The 13,011-nt window shown below is 45.3% G+C and overlaps 1 protein-coding gene across 6 annotated transcripts in view; it reads left to right on the forward strand.

The window, feature by feature from the left end:
• tbc1d4 (TBC1 domain family, member 4) overlaps positions 1-12,891 on the forward strand; it is a 29,196-nt gene extending 16,305 nt beyond the window's left edge. For 3 of the 6 annotated variants that reach the window (XM_079170014.1, XM_079170018.1, XM_079170016.1), the window contains 10 exons: positions 1,839-1,996; positions 2,402-2,615; positions 4,273-4,430; positions 4,555-4,713; positions 4,799-4,899; positions 4,990-5,133; positions 7,264-7,423; positions 7,559-7,728; positions 9,239-9,415; positions 10,147-12,891. In XM_079170014.1, coding sequence (XP_079026140.1) covers positions 1,839-1,996; positions 2,402-2,615; positions 4,273-4,430; positions 4,555-4,713; positions 4,799-4,899; positions 4,990-5,133; positions 7,264-7,423; positions 7,559-7,728; positions 9,239-9,415; positions 10,147-10,377 — 1,672 coding nt within the window. In that variant the 3' untranslated portion in view covers positions 10,378-12,891. Of the gene's footprint in view, positions 1-1,838; positions 1,997-2,401; positions 2,616-4,268; positions 4,431-4,554; positions 4,714-4,798; positions 4,900-4,989; positions 5,134-7,263; positions 7,424-7,558; positions 7,729-9,238; positions 9,416-10,146 lie in introns of all 6 variants that reach the window. The other 3 variants (XM_079170015.1, XM_079170019.1, XM_079170017.1) reach the window with 1 other exon arrangement.
• The last annotated feature ends 120 nt before the right edge of the window (positions 12,892-13,011 follow it).

Raw genomic sequence — 13,011 nt, forward strand, 5'->3', positions numbered from 1 at the left:
ACCCTGGATTTACAGCCTTTATTAACCACACATCACCTTTTCCTGACCAGTGCCACCCACGATGCCTCAGGGACTCTTAAGCATCACGCCGACTCAGTTCAGCGGCGTATCTACTTTGAAAGGTTGCTGTTAATGTTCAGCTGCACTAATCTGTATGTTCGAGGAAAGCAAGACACACGGCTGACACGGTCTAGCAGGTGTCTGCATGGCAGAAAGTAAAGGTCAACATTTGCATTATGAATGAGATTCAGTGGAGCAGGCATTGCAAAATGGCATTTCCACAGGATGTTTTTCCTCCTCCTCCAACCCTCTGAGTGCTTTTGTTGATAATGCAGCAAAATGCAATTGATTATTTAAATAAATACAAAAAGAGCAGGTTCAAAAGACACCTTTTTGAAAAACGCCTCGAGCTGCAGAGTATTTAGATGTGAATATGCCAACATATTCCCAGATCGCTTTATCTGTTGCACCGTTAGATAACTTCACCCCAGTGCTGTCTTTTACTTTGTGACTTCTATGAGCAGGAAGACATAACACGAGGTAATGTGTCAAGTGAGGAATTTTAATCTGATGTATGCAGAACAGCTGAGAGAGTAAACAACCTGGTCTCAGTGACATTTGTTTCAACAAAGGTCACTTCCTGTTTTTCCACTGTGCGCACGATGAGGCGGGCGTCCGGCCGCGCTGACCAAGCTTGTTAACTGCTGTAGCTGTCGAGTGATCCTTGACGAGTGGCACGAAGAGCTTTGGTTCTTTAACGGAGGAGAAATGTAATTTGACATTGACATTCCGTTTTCACGTTCAACAGCTTCGGTGTGTAAATGTACCATTCAGTCTGAACTTACACTCGCAAAAAACACTTAAAAAAAGAAAAAAGAAGAAGAAGTTGGTGCCAGGATTTAAAATGTATCAGTACAAATCCGATCATATAATGAATGCGTAACTTTTAATTGCACTGGTGCTCAGAAAGTGCAATGCATAATGCGCTGCAATATTTCAGAGAGCTACATGATCATGTTCATTTCACATGTATGTATAGTAGTTGAAAGCAGCCTTACTAGTTATTTAAGTAAAACAACCCAACCTGCAAAAGAATATCGACATTTCCTTATTTCTGCTGCTATTGGACTAAATATGTTGTGTCGGTGATGGCATCATGCATCTTTATGCTTGCGCTCCATCTCACCCACCTTTTTATGCACATTCCATGCTCAAATGTGAACTTTCCACATAAGAGTATGCACTTTATTTTAGTTGTTACGCAATAACGCTGTTCAGACAGGACCTTTTTAGAACCTGCCAAGTTCCCTACAGACACGGTTCCCTTTGTCTGCATTGTCTGGTTGTTGGCAGGTGTGAATTTATGGCTCCGATAAATGTGAAACATGAATAACTTGAAACGGCGAACATGAAGCTGTCCAGCAGCTCAGTAACCAGCTTTTCTTCTCTACTAACAAAAAGTATTTTTCCCAGAAAAGCAACGAGCACGCATGCGCCTCAGCTGTGGCTGTCTGTGTGGCTGATCTTACCTAACAACACTACCTTTTGCCCGAACAGTAACATGGACATTGGGAATCAGTCGATGCCTGGTGCATGTTGTCCTCATCGGTCATTTTAAGCTGTGTGTGTGTGTGTGTGTGTGTGTGTGTGTGTGTGTGTGTGTGTGTGTGTGTGTGTGTGTGTGTGTGTGTGTGTGTGTGTGTGTGTGTGTGTGTGTGTGTGTGTGTGTGTGTGTGTGTGTGTGTGTGTGTGTGTGTGTGTGTGTGTGTGTGATGAAAGAGTGTCTGACACCTGAGTCGTTTGCCGGGCGTCCGTGACGCTGCTCTCCTCTCTCGTAGCAATGGGGAAGGCAGGAAGAGGACCCTGTCCACCTGCAGCGGAGACTCGGTGAGCGGGGGCCTCCCTCCGACCCCACGCAGGGTCTCCTGGAGACAGAAGATCTTCCTGAGGGTCGCCTCGCCTATGAACAAGCAGCCCGCCTCGATGCAGCACCCAGGTCCGGTAACACAATCCCTCAGTCCGCCTCTGAATAATCCACACGCGCATAGAAAATGAGGACATTTGATTCTTGTGGAAAATTCGGACACTTCTGACTTTTACATTGCATGCGTCTGTGGGGAAAGGGGAATATTCCCACTCCCTCCTTGTCAGATAAACGGTGATAAAGGAGCTTGTGAAAGTGATCCTCCTACCTGTTCTCATGGCCTGTCTTCTTGCCTTTTACGGTCTTTCTCATCATACTCAAGGGAGCTTAAACACGTAGCCAGTGGATTATCTCCGGATCCAGGGCATTAGCAACATCTTAGCCTCACAAACTTGGATAGCACAACACCGGCATTTGGTTCATATAAAATATTGAGACATTAAAAGGATGTGCTTTCTTTTTCATGTTGTGTTTCAGACTACTGTGACGGCAGGGAGCTGTTGCCCCTCTCTCCTCGCGGCGCAGGTCTGGACCCTCTGGGGCGTCTGCTGCCCCCGGCGGGTGACCCCCTGTCCGGGGAGAGGCCTAAGAGGACGGGGGCCGACTACCGGGCCCTCTGGAAGACGGCCATCCACCAGCAGATCCTGCTGCTGCGCATGGAAAAGGAGAACCAGAGACTGGAGGGTGAGTTGTGTTTACTGCTGTGCACATAAAGTATTACAATCACCCCTAGGACGAATGCTTCCTTTGGTCACATGAGGGGACAAATATGAGGAATCTTTAGTGTATTTGTTTCACTGCAGACACTGGAGGTATTTTATGAATCGTCACGGGGCTGTTGTTGTTGAAACAGGCTCACACTGGGTCGTATTGTTAAGATATTTGTTACAGTGGTAACTTCCAGTCCCGTCCCATTTCCCCGCCAATCATGAAAGTTTTGCACTCAGCCCTCACCACACGCTCTCACACTTGCAGTCTTGTTGTTCCCCGCTGAAGCTTTGCGAGCGTGGACGGAGGATAGAAGGCTCCTGCTCACGCCTGTCGTCTGTTTATTTTGAGAGGTTGAATGTTGCCGTCTCGGTTGGAGATTCTGGAGCAGTGGCTATATTTAGAGCAAAAATGTTTCGGGGTTGCGTATGCACGCAGTTATGAACACATGCAGATATGCAAACACACTCGAGCGCTCACTGGGTTTAGCTGCACGTATGAGGAAAAACCAACAGTAATAGTTGAAATAGCATTTGTAAATATTGCCCTCTAATGGCCCAAGTTATGAAGGGTGTATCCCAAACTTTATTTTAGACATCCATTTTTTTCCTCTCCTCCCTCCACAAGCACTCGTCTCTAAACAGGAAGTTAGCGGGCAAGAGGAGGAATGGAGAGGAGAAGAGGAAGTAGAGGCCATTTGGGACACTTCATTAGCTACTGCATTATCATAAAAGGCATCTTTACAGTGAGGTGAAGTAAACCCCACATTGTAAATGTGTTAGAAGTCTAAGACCATAAGATTTATACACATCTACCTCAAACAATGGACAAAGAACAGCATGTCAAATTATAGCCTGGCTCTCAGAGGAGGACAGCCATTATATTATATTACTATAATATAGTATATTAGATTATACAATAATGCTATATTATATTATATTATGCTATATTATACTATAGTATATTAGGTTATATTAGATTATACTGTATTAGATTATACTATAGTATTATTATATTCGATTAAACTATATAATATAAAATTAGATTATATAATATAATATTATTTTGTATACCAACACACCTTTTTCCCTTTGTTTGTTAACATGACATCACTGCTGGTCTGAGGACCTAACTGTGAATATCCCTTTATAATAGAAGGTAAGCGATGTAGAAGCAGCCCACGGGATCAAGGCAGATAGATGTCTTGCATGATTTCGGGTGTTGGTTTATTATATTCCTTCAATTTCAGCTTCTTTTGTTTGCATGTTCAGGGCTGATCATACATGGTTCATGGTGTTTTTGTTGTACCTCTATCCCTCTACCTTGATGTAGCCTCTCTGTGCCTCCAGCATAATACAGATGGATCTTTGGTGTTAATGTGGCTTTTGTGTTTCCACGGCAGGCTTTCCATGGCAACTGGTGACAAAACGCGCGAGGCACTGTTTCCACACTTGCTTTCAAATCTGCCGTCGTTTAACGAGCTTGTTTTACACAAGTTTTATAAGCACAGCCTCCTTTTCTGTACCTTTTTTGTCTTGATTTTCTGGTGCAATCAAGAGACTCTTAATTGACAAAATGATGTTGAATGTTCCTTTTTGTCTTTTTTTTTTTTCTTGTACCGTTGATTGTGTTGCAGCAAGCAGGGATGAGCTGCACATCCGCAAGATGAAGCTGAACTACCAGGAAGTGGGCCAGTGCTCCAAAGAAGCGCAGGCCTTGTGGGAGAGAAAGCTGACAGCCCCAGGCAGAACGACGGTCCCACAGGACAAGGAGGAGATGTGTCGCGCTCTCCACCAAGGTGAGAGACGAGTGTTTTTAAGGGTTGTTGTGAGGACGTGCCTGGTGTATTTGTGCGTCTGTGAACACATGTGTTCACTCTGTGAATGTGTGACGTATTGAATGAGCATGAGTGTTTTGTGCAGGTGTTCCTAAGAGCAGGCGTGGGGAGGTCTGGCTCCTCCTTTCCCAGCAGCACCGGCTGCGTCACAGGCTGCCCCAGCGCCAGCAAGCCCCGGACATCCTCTACCAAGACCTGCTGAAGCAGCTCACCGCGCAGCAGCATTCTATTCTGGTGGATCTAGGTGGGCACAGGTCCTTCCTCTTGAAATGCTCACAGAAGCTATTTTTTTAAATGTTCAGATGTAAATGTTATCTTTGTCCTCTCAGGCCGGACCTTCCCCACCCACCAGTACTTCTCAGCCCAGCTGGGCGCAGGGCAGCTGTCCCTCTACAACCTCCTGAAAGCCTATTCTCTGCTGGATACGGAGGTACATACTGTAACCCTGTTTCTTTTCCCTGCCATAGTGTGGTGAATATTATGACATTTGTGTGTGTGTGTGTGTGTGTGCGCCACACAGGTCGGCTACTGCCAGGGCATCAGCTTCGTGGCCGGAGTGCTGCTGCTGCACATGAGCGAAGAACAGGCCTTTGACATGCTGAAGTTCCTCATGTACGACCTCGGCATCAGGCAGCAGTTCAGACCCGACATGGTCTCTCTGCAGGTCAGTACACCGCTGGCCGGCTGGTCCACTAAACTAGAATATGAGGATCTCATTACTATTTGGTAACAGTTTCAGCTACGGAGTCGTTTAAATGCGTTTGAATTCCTGCGAGATAATTTAGGGATCAGCATCAGAGGCGATAACTTGTTTGAGGATTCAAGGATCATTTGTCATTATTGCGCAACCAAATTCAGTCCTAGCCCATTTGTGACACAACACATGACGAACAAAACAAGACAAAAACAGTAGTGCATTCCTGTTGAATGTAAACAGCAGCAAAACAAATTCAACATGAAGAAAACCATTGTCCATCGTCATGACGTAAACACGGAGTCTATCGCCTCTCGTCCCACCGGAGTCCTGCTCTCTGTCTTGCTGTCCGCTCATCAAGTGCTGCTTGATCCGGGATGAACGATGGAGTCAGGTCTCTGTGAAGATGTGGGCTCAACAGTCACCAACCTCTCTCTGCTTTCATCCATCTTATTTTTTTGCGACCGGGCATCAGACAGCCAGCAGTAGGCTGGGTGATGGAGTAGCCTCCGGTCCTAGCTGGGTTAGCTTAGCTCCTATCTCTTCTCTGCTCCCTGGGACAGTATGGTGGCCTTTGGTCCGGCAGGTCTGCCTGGTTTTGTTGGTCTGTTAACTAACCTGACCCTCCAGATGGTTTGGTACACAGAACCATCTGAGAAGGAGTTATTGAAAACTGTTTGGAAAAGTGCAGGCACTTCCAAAAAGTGGAGCGAAAACCTCATTTTCATCAAGAAAAACCTTCAGTGTCGTTCTTTGCTCTTCTTTCAAAGAAGAAATACTCAACAGTTCTGATAGAACTGATGCTACTGCAGCATCGATGCTAACATCTTTAGGAGACGCCATTGTTGTTCTGAACAAACAGTCGTCTCTCTGTGTCCTGTGTCCACGCCACTAGCTGCCAGCAGCTCATCAAAGGACTCTGATTGGTGCAGACACAAATGCATTATACTTGAAGCCTGACAAGATGGATTTTAATGTGATATGTGATCATGAAAATCTAGCTCCTCTGCAAGGTAAATAAATCACAGCTTTAACCGCCCTGTTAAGTAATAAAGTGGTGTTCATACAGCAAATGAAATCCTCTGAACATTAAAGCCACTATGAATAGAAGGCACGCACACGGCAGACTGCTTCAGTTTTCTCTCAATAACAGATTGGGCTCAGAATAATAAGAGCATTTCATTTTGGTAGTAATAAAAGAGCTATAATCACAATAATGCTTCACACTGTGGCTTTGAATTTAAATGTTATGCCATACAATTGGAAACTGCATAGCAGTGACAATCCCACTGGACTTTAACATTCAAGTTTTAGCTGCCGTCTGCCGGCTGTAAAAGGCCTCGTGTAAGTTATTAGTTAGCAACAGCAAACAGTGTCTCCACCTCTTATTCAAGCCACACCTGCATGCCTGCTCTGTTGGCTTCTGTTAAACATCAGCTGACCTCGCCGGGGTGAAAGCCCCGACAGGCGTGGTGATGTTTAATCCGTAACAGGTAACCATTTAGCCGAGCAGTTACTCTCCACACTGCAGCTCTGCTCTTTGAGGACTAACTCCAGAGGTTGCAAAGTAAGGAGGACTTTGTTTATCTCCGTGCAGCGGCTCAGCACAAGGAGGTAAAAGTATTACTTGTCTTCTTTGTAACCGTCAGGAAATTGTAAGACTGATAACCGTCTAATTTTAGCTCGGGCTAACTTCTGCTTCTCTTTTCTGTCGTCTGCGCATTTCACTGTAGCACACAGTATCACTGCAGTAGTTAGCACAGCCCCCTCTAAAGCTCGGCCTTGACGCGTGTCTGAGCAGGCCTCTAAAGCAACACTGGTACTGCCAGCAACTAAGCTCCCAGTGAGGGTGAATGTTCTTCTGCCAGCTAATCATTCTCGGACTGCTCTGTTCCCTGCAGATCCAGATATTCCAGTTTATTCTGTTGTTTCTCATCTGTCTGCGCGTGTGTGCGTGTGTGTGTGTGTGTGTGTGTGTGTGTGTGTGTGTGTGTGTGTGTGTGTGTGTGTGTGTGTGTGTGTGTGTGTGTGTGTGTGTGTGTGTGTGTGTGTGTGTGTGTGTGTATGCCCATGCACACTTGCCTCTGTGTGTCCTCCCAGGTTCAGATGTACCAGCTCTCCAGACTGTTGCACGACTACCACCGCGACCTGTACAACCACTTGGAGGAGCACGAGATCGGCCCGAGCCTCTACGCGGCGCCGTGGTTCCTCACCCTCTTCGCCTCACAGTTCCCGCTCAACTTCGTGTCCCGCGTCTTTGGTATGTTCTTAGGATAACGGCTCGCTGTGTTTCGCTCACACGCAAATGCTCATCTGGCCCTGTGAGAATGTCAGCTTTGGGAAAAAGTGTGTTCAACATTTTTATTGTGGTGTTTGTATGCGTGTTTCTTTTCAGATTATATATTTGTCCAAGGGACCGGGGTGATCTTCAAAGTGGCTCTCTGTCTGCTGAGCAGCCATGAGGGGGAGATAGTGGAGTGCGACACCTTCGAGAGCATCGTGGACTATCTGAAAACTACACTTCCTGCCCTCACTCAGACCCAGATGGAGCAGACCATTGCCAAGGTACAGAGTGGGAAGTTGAAATAGTACGATGATTGGCACAATGACACATGTAAATGTAATACTTCTGCACGAGTGGCCACTACATTGTTGTGGTAAGCCGACAGGTTCTTGATACTTGTTGTGATGTCTTTAGAGGGGCCACGTTGTTACAGACCCACAATGCAAGGCACGGTCCCAACGAGAATGCATATTTAGATAAAGTATTAGATAACTAATCAAAAATACAAATAACAAAAGTCTACAAAGAAAACTTTAACAAAGCATTTTGATTCCATGTGTTTTTACAAGTGGCGACACGGTGCAGTCGACTATTCAATGATTGGATCTCGTGAGCCCGATTCCACAATCTCACAAAATTGTTGCTGTGACGGGAAAATGTGGTTAACAACATGAGGCTTCTGTAACAATCAAAGAATACATTTATTAGTTAGAGCACTCAGATAAGTATGAACATTATCAGTGTTAGATATTTTTTGAAGTTCTGACCGATTCGCTAAAATCAGCTGTGGGAGTAGCGTCTAGTTGTGTCTCGCTGTCTATTGATCTCAGCTCTGTGTCAGTACTATGGACCGAACACATACATCTGTCCTTTTATATGCAGTGCTATTTATTATTCTAGATTGTTTTGGTCTAAGTCGCGTAGTGTTGGAGATATCAGCCGTAAAGATGTCTGCCTTCCCTCCAATATAAGGGGAATATATGGCTTGTGGTGCTCAATGCGCCAAAAAAAAACCCATTTAGAAACTCAACAGCAATATCTCTTTCCAGAAATCATGAGCCACAGACTTATTTTCTTTCAACCGTAGTTCCTACCTGAAACGGCTCACCAGGTCTGGATTATGTAGAGTAACCGGGTCAGGATTTCTGGACAGAGACATTGCTGTTGAGTTTTTTTCAAATGAGAGAGAAACGAGTGAAGGGATGACATCTCTACGGCAGATATCTCCCCAAAACAATCTAGAGCGATCAATAGCACTACAGGTAAGAGGAGAAGTGTGTGTTTTTGATTTTGGGGTGAACTGTCTCTTTAAATAGAGGGGAGTCATTGAGCAGGTAGGACTAGTTGGGGATACATGTTCTCTATCATTGGAAAAAAAGGTTTTTCTATCCAATTTTATCTCCTTTGGTATAATAAGTAAACTATTATTATACCAAAGGAGATAAAATTGGATAGAAAAACCTTTTCTGGATATGACTGTGCCATTATTATCCAGCAGGTTAATAGTAGAGCAGAAGTTTGGCAGTATTGTATATTTGTATTTTTTCAACAAAGCCCATGAAAATACCAAAACCAGCATCATGTTAGTCCGTCTCACAGTACTTTCTGACTTCTCCAGACGGTATGTGGCTCTCAACCCCATGCCCATTTGTTCCTACTGAAGATGTAAAGCTTTCAAATCACTGACTCACCCTTTAAACTCACTATACAGACTCATTTTGCTGGACCTTACAGTTACCTTTTCTAACAGTATGGATATACTGATGACTTTTGTAATCCGTTGTTTGCCAGGTGACGGAGATGGACATCTCCAAGCAGCTGCACGCGTACGAGGTGGAGTACCACGTCCTGCAGGACGAGATGTTAGAAGCCGGGCCGCTGCCCGATGACTCCGACCGGCTCGACAAACTGGAGAAGACCAACGTGCAGCTGAAGAAACAGAACATGGACCTGCTGGAGAAACTTCAGGTAGGGAAGAGAGAAATCACACTCCACAATTGTTACCTTTCACCCACATCAGTGGTAATGGGAGTTTGGGAAACAGCAGCAAATGCTGGGTGTATAATTTGTAAGGATATTTGTTGTTTTAATGATGACTTATTGAGGGAATTGATGTGTAACTGTGGGAGGTATTTAAGGTGTTGGTCAGTGTATGATTCCTTCTTTTGATGGACTGGTGAACGACTGTCGTATTTGTTTGGAGAGCCACACTGATGCCACTGATAATGCCTCAGACCGCCCGTAGATGGCACTAAAACACAAGTTAAAAACCTTCAATGAGAACGACAGCGAGACAAAGAGATTGAACACTAACTGTTCTCCGAATGCTTTTGACATTTTGATAAGTTGTTTGTGAATCTGTTCAGCGGGGCCGCTGAAGTCACATGACTGTACATTTCTGAGCGCCTCACGTTAATGAGGGACAAAGAGGTATTGAGCTGCTCTCATAGCTGCTGTGACTAAGAAAAGAATAGTGGACACTTAGTGCAACATTTTACAAGTGAATTACGCAAAGCCTGGATTCTGCACGCACCACAATCATATCAGATCCTGTGCTATGGTTCTGGTAAAAAGTCGCACGAGTGCCGACTTCCAGCGGAGTTCTCAGAGTCCGTAGCTCCTGTGCTAGATGTTTAAGCCCCCTCTGTCTTTGTATCGCACCCCTGTACTCACTGAGGCGCGACATCTCTGTCCTCCAGGCAGCACGGCAGAAGATCCAGACGCTGGAGACGAGCGTGGAGAACTTCCTGTCTCGGGAGAGCAAAATGAAGCACGTGATTCGCTCTCTGGAGCAGGAGAGGGCAGCTCACCAGAAGACCATCGAACGCATGCGCTCGTGCGTTCCCCCTGACGCCCTGACAGATGTGGAGATGACCCAGATCAAAACGGGACCCAACGGGAAAGCCAAAACTGCAGCCAAGAAGCCCTGATAGCGAGCAGGGTGAGGGGGGGGGGGGGGGGAGAGACTGAAGTGAACAAACAGAGACTGCTTCAGCGGGGAAGCTGCTGAGCTCCAAGGCGAATTGTTGTACAGCTGCACAAACGTGGCAGGCTTTTGTAAGTGTGTGACGTGTGGACTTTGTACGGGAAATATCTACGTGGTTGTCGTCCGCATGCGATAGAGCAGTGGGAGGATGGTTTCAGTCGTACATTAGCGAAACAGACTGCTTGCAATCGGTGCGTCAAAAGCTGCCTCTCCGTTCCACTGCCAGTTTGAAAGGTGAGATCAAGATGCGCAACATCCTCCCTTTTTTTGATTTTTTTTATGAGTAATCACGTGGGGGATTTTCTAGTTTGACACAAGTGAGAGACTTGTGTCTGCCTCTGCGAATCCTTTTTAAAGCCGCATTGATGTATTTGTTACTGGTCTCTGTAGCACCACAAAAGCAGTTAAAAGAAGTTGCCTGTTGGCAAACAATCCTTTGGACCTCAGGTTCAGCCTATAGCCATTACCTGTGTGTGGGTGGGTGTGTGTGTGTGTGTGTGTGTGCGTGTGTGTGTGTGCCCTATTGTTTTTCTGTGATGGAAACACTGCCTCAGAGTGCTTTGTCATTTCCTTGTGAATGTAATTTCCCTCCAAAGATCTGTAGTTCTGTTGTTTGTTTTCCACAACAGAGACACCTGATGTTTTTGCAACATTAGGCTTTTTAAAACTTTTAGCAGACATGTACGTTATCTGGGCGCTCGGCACCACACCACTGCCTTCATGTGAGAGAGATCTTTTAATACGTGCACTTGCGAGGCGCAAAGCGCTTCGTCCAAATCTAAAGGGCAGGATGTGAGGTCGTCTGCCTTCTCGGTTTCCTGTGTGAGTGACCGCGGGGTTGCATCGTTTTAGCGCTGCTGTTCAGACGCCGAGGCCGGAGGTTCACTCTCCCCTAGGAGGTGAAGAAAAAAAAACAGACTGAGGTAGAGGAGTGATCTGAATGAACATCACACAAGCTTCTGCATGACATTTCTTTTTTTTTTAAGCCCCAGTGTTAGACAAAACTGGCAACACCCTCTCTTCCTGTAGCTCTTGCAGGTGGTGGGACTGCTAGCATCTAGATAGTGTTGATCGGCCCAAGATTGCAGTTGCCTTTGCTTTTTTGGTCACACAGCCGATTCGATGTTTGCAGCAAAACTCAAGTGTTTAGGTAAGTAGAGAGAGACCGCAACGGAAGCAAGAGGAACTTAAATTCAGTTCCCTTTTTTGAGTGTGGTCGAGTCCCTCCCGATGCTGCGTAATGTATACAGTACATGCACACACACTTGCATGTAAACAAGCTGTGCGGTGAACTGTTTGACTGCACGGGCAGACGGTTCAGACGAGTTCCACGTCCGTCCCTGGCTCCCTCCTCAATTTAGTCTTCATCCCACCTCCGTGTCTGACTCACCTTCACCAATTCTGATTGAAAGCAAAACATGCCTGGGCTTCACTCTGCTTTCATAAAAACACCCTTCCATTAAACACCAAGGTGATGTCTTATCACGGGTAAAGGCACTTACCAGCGGCGTCTGTCAGTCTTGCTGCCTTGAGTGACACGTGGTGGTGACACATGTTAGTGTCAGTGTAAAGTTTTTATTCTCAAACTTTAGCCCAAGCAGACGTGGCCTTTGGCATACAGTGCGATACGTCTGTGTTCGGCAATCCGGTGTGTTTGCATGCACCCGGAGGCACTTGCCTATACTTTTCATGCCGAGTTACAGGAACTAGTTACTTACATGAACCGTTTGATATGGTGATGAATTCTCCCTGTCGCGGTGAAATGTTCTTGTGGTGATCGAGGTGACGCAGTCTGGTCTGCACCAATGAATATTAGAGAAATGGTCACCTCTGAACGGTCAAACATCTCATTTTGAAATCTGTGGAAGGATACGTAGGACGCAGCCCTACACAGCTGTCCTTTTGCCGGTGTTTTCCTCATCTACAGTATTTGTGCAGAATATAAATTTACCTTTGAACCAAAGATGTGATTGCTTTAAAAAAAATGAATGAATGAAAATGTAACGATTTCATCCAAAATGCTGTGGTTCATTATGTATATTTTAAATATAACATCTTCTTCTTTTGTCACTACACCTTTGCAGCGTTCTTCTGGTTTATATTAAGACAAAAGCTTGAAAAGATACCAAATATTGGCAGTAAAAGCTTGAAGAAAAAAGACAGTTGGCCGACTTGTTTACTCACTGTATTCCTTTGTGCCAAAAAATAAATGATGGCCTTTTAATCTCCATTAATCGGAGATATGAGACCATTTTGTCGATATCCAATGTGGTCAGCAAAGAGTGTTTATTTCACATCAGGTGCTCGGAGTCCTGGCTACTAAATAGCACTTGTATCGCCGTGTTGTAAGGAAAGACACTTAATAATTGATGTTTTTTTCTTTTTTTTTCTGTCGACACGAGGGCTACGCAAAAAGACACTGTCATGAATTCTTCAATAAACTTCACCTTGCCTTGTTTTCTGTCTACTCATGTCTGAATGTCTTCCCTGCTCAGAAAAGCTCTCATAAAGAAATCATGTTGCTTTCCTGCTCAACAAGGTAACACTTCAAGTGTAGGACGTAGCCTCAAGCTGAAAT

Source organism: Pholis gunnellus, assembly GCF_910591455.1.
Source record: "Pholis gunnellus genome assembly, chromosome: 12".
In the NCBI taxonomy this organism is placed as follows: Eukaryota; Metazoa; Chordata; class Actinopteri; order Perciformes; family Pholidae; genus Pholis; species Pholis gunnellus.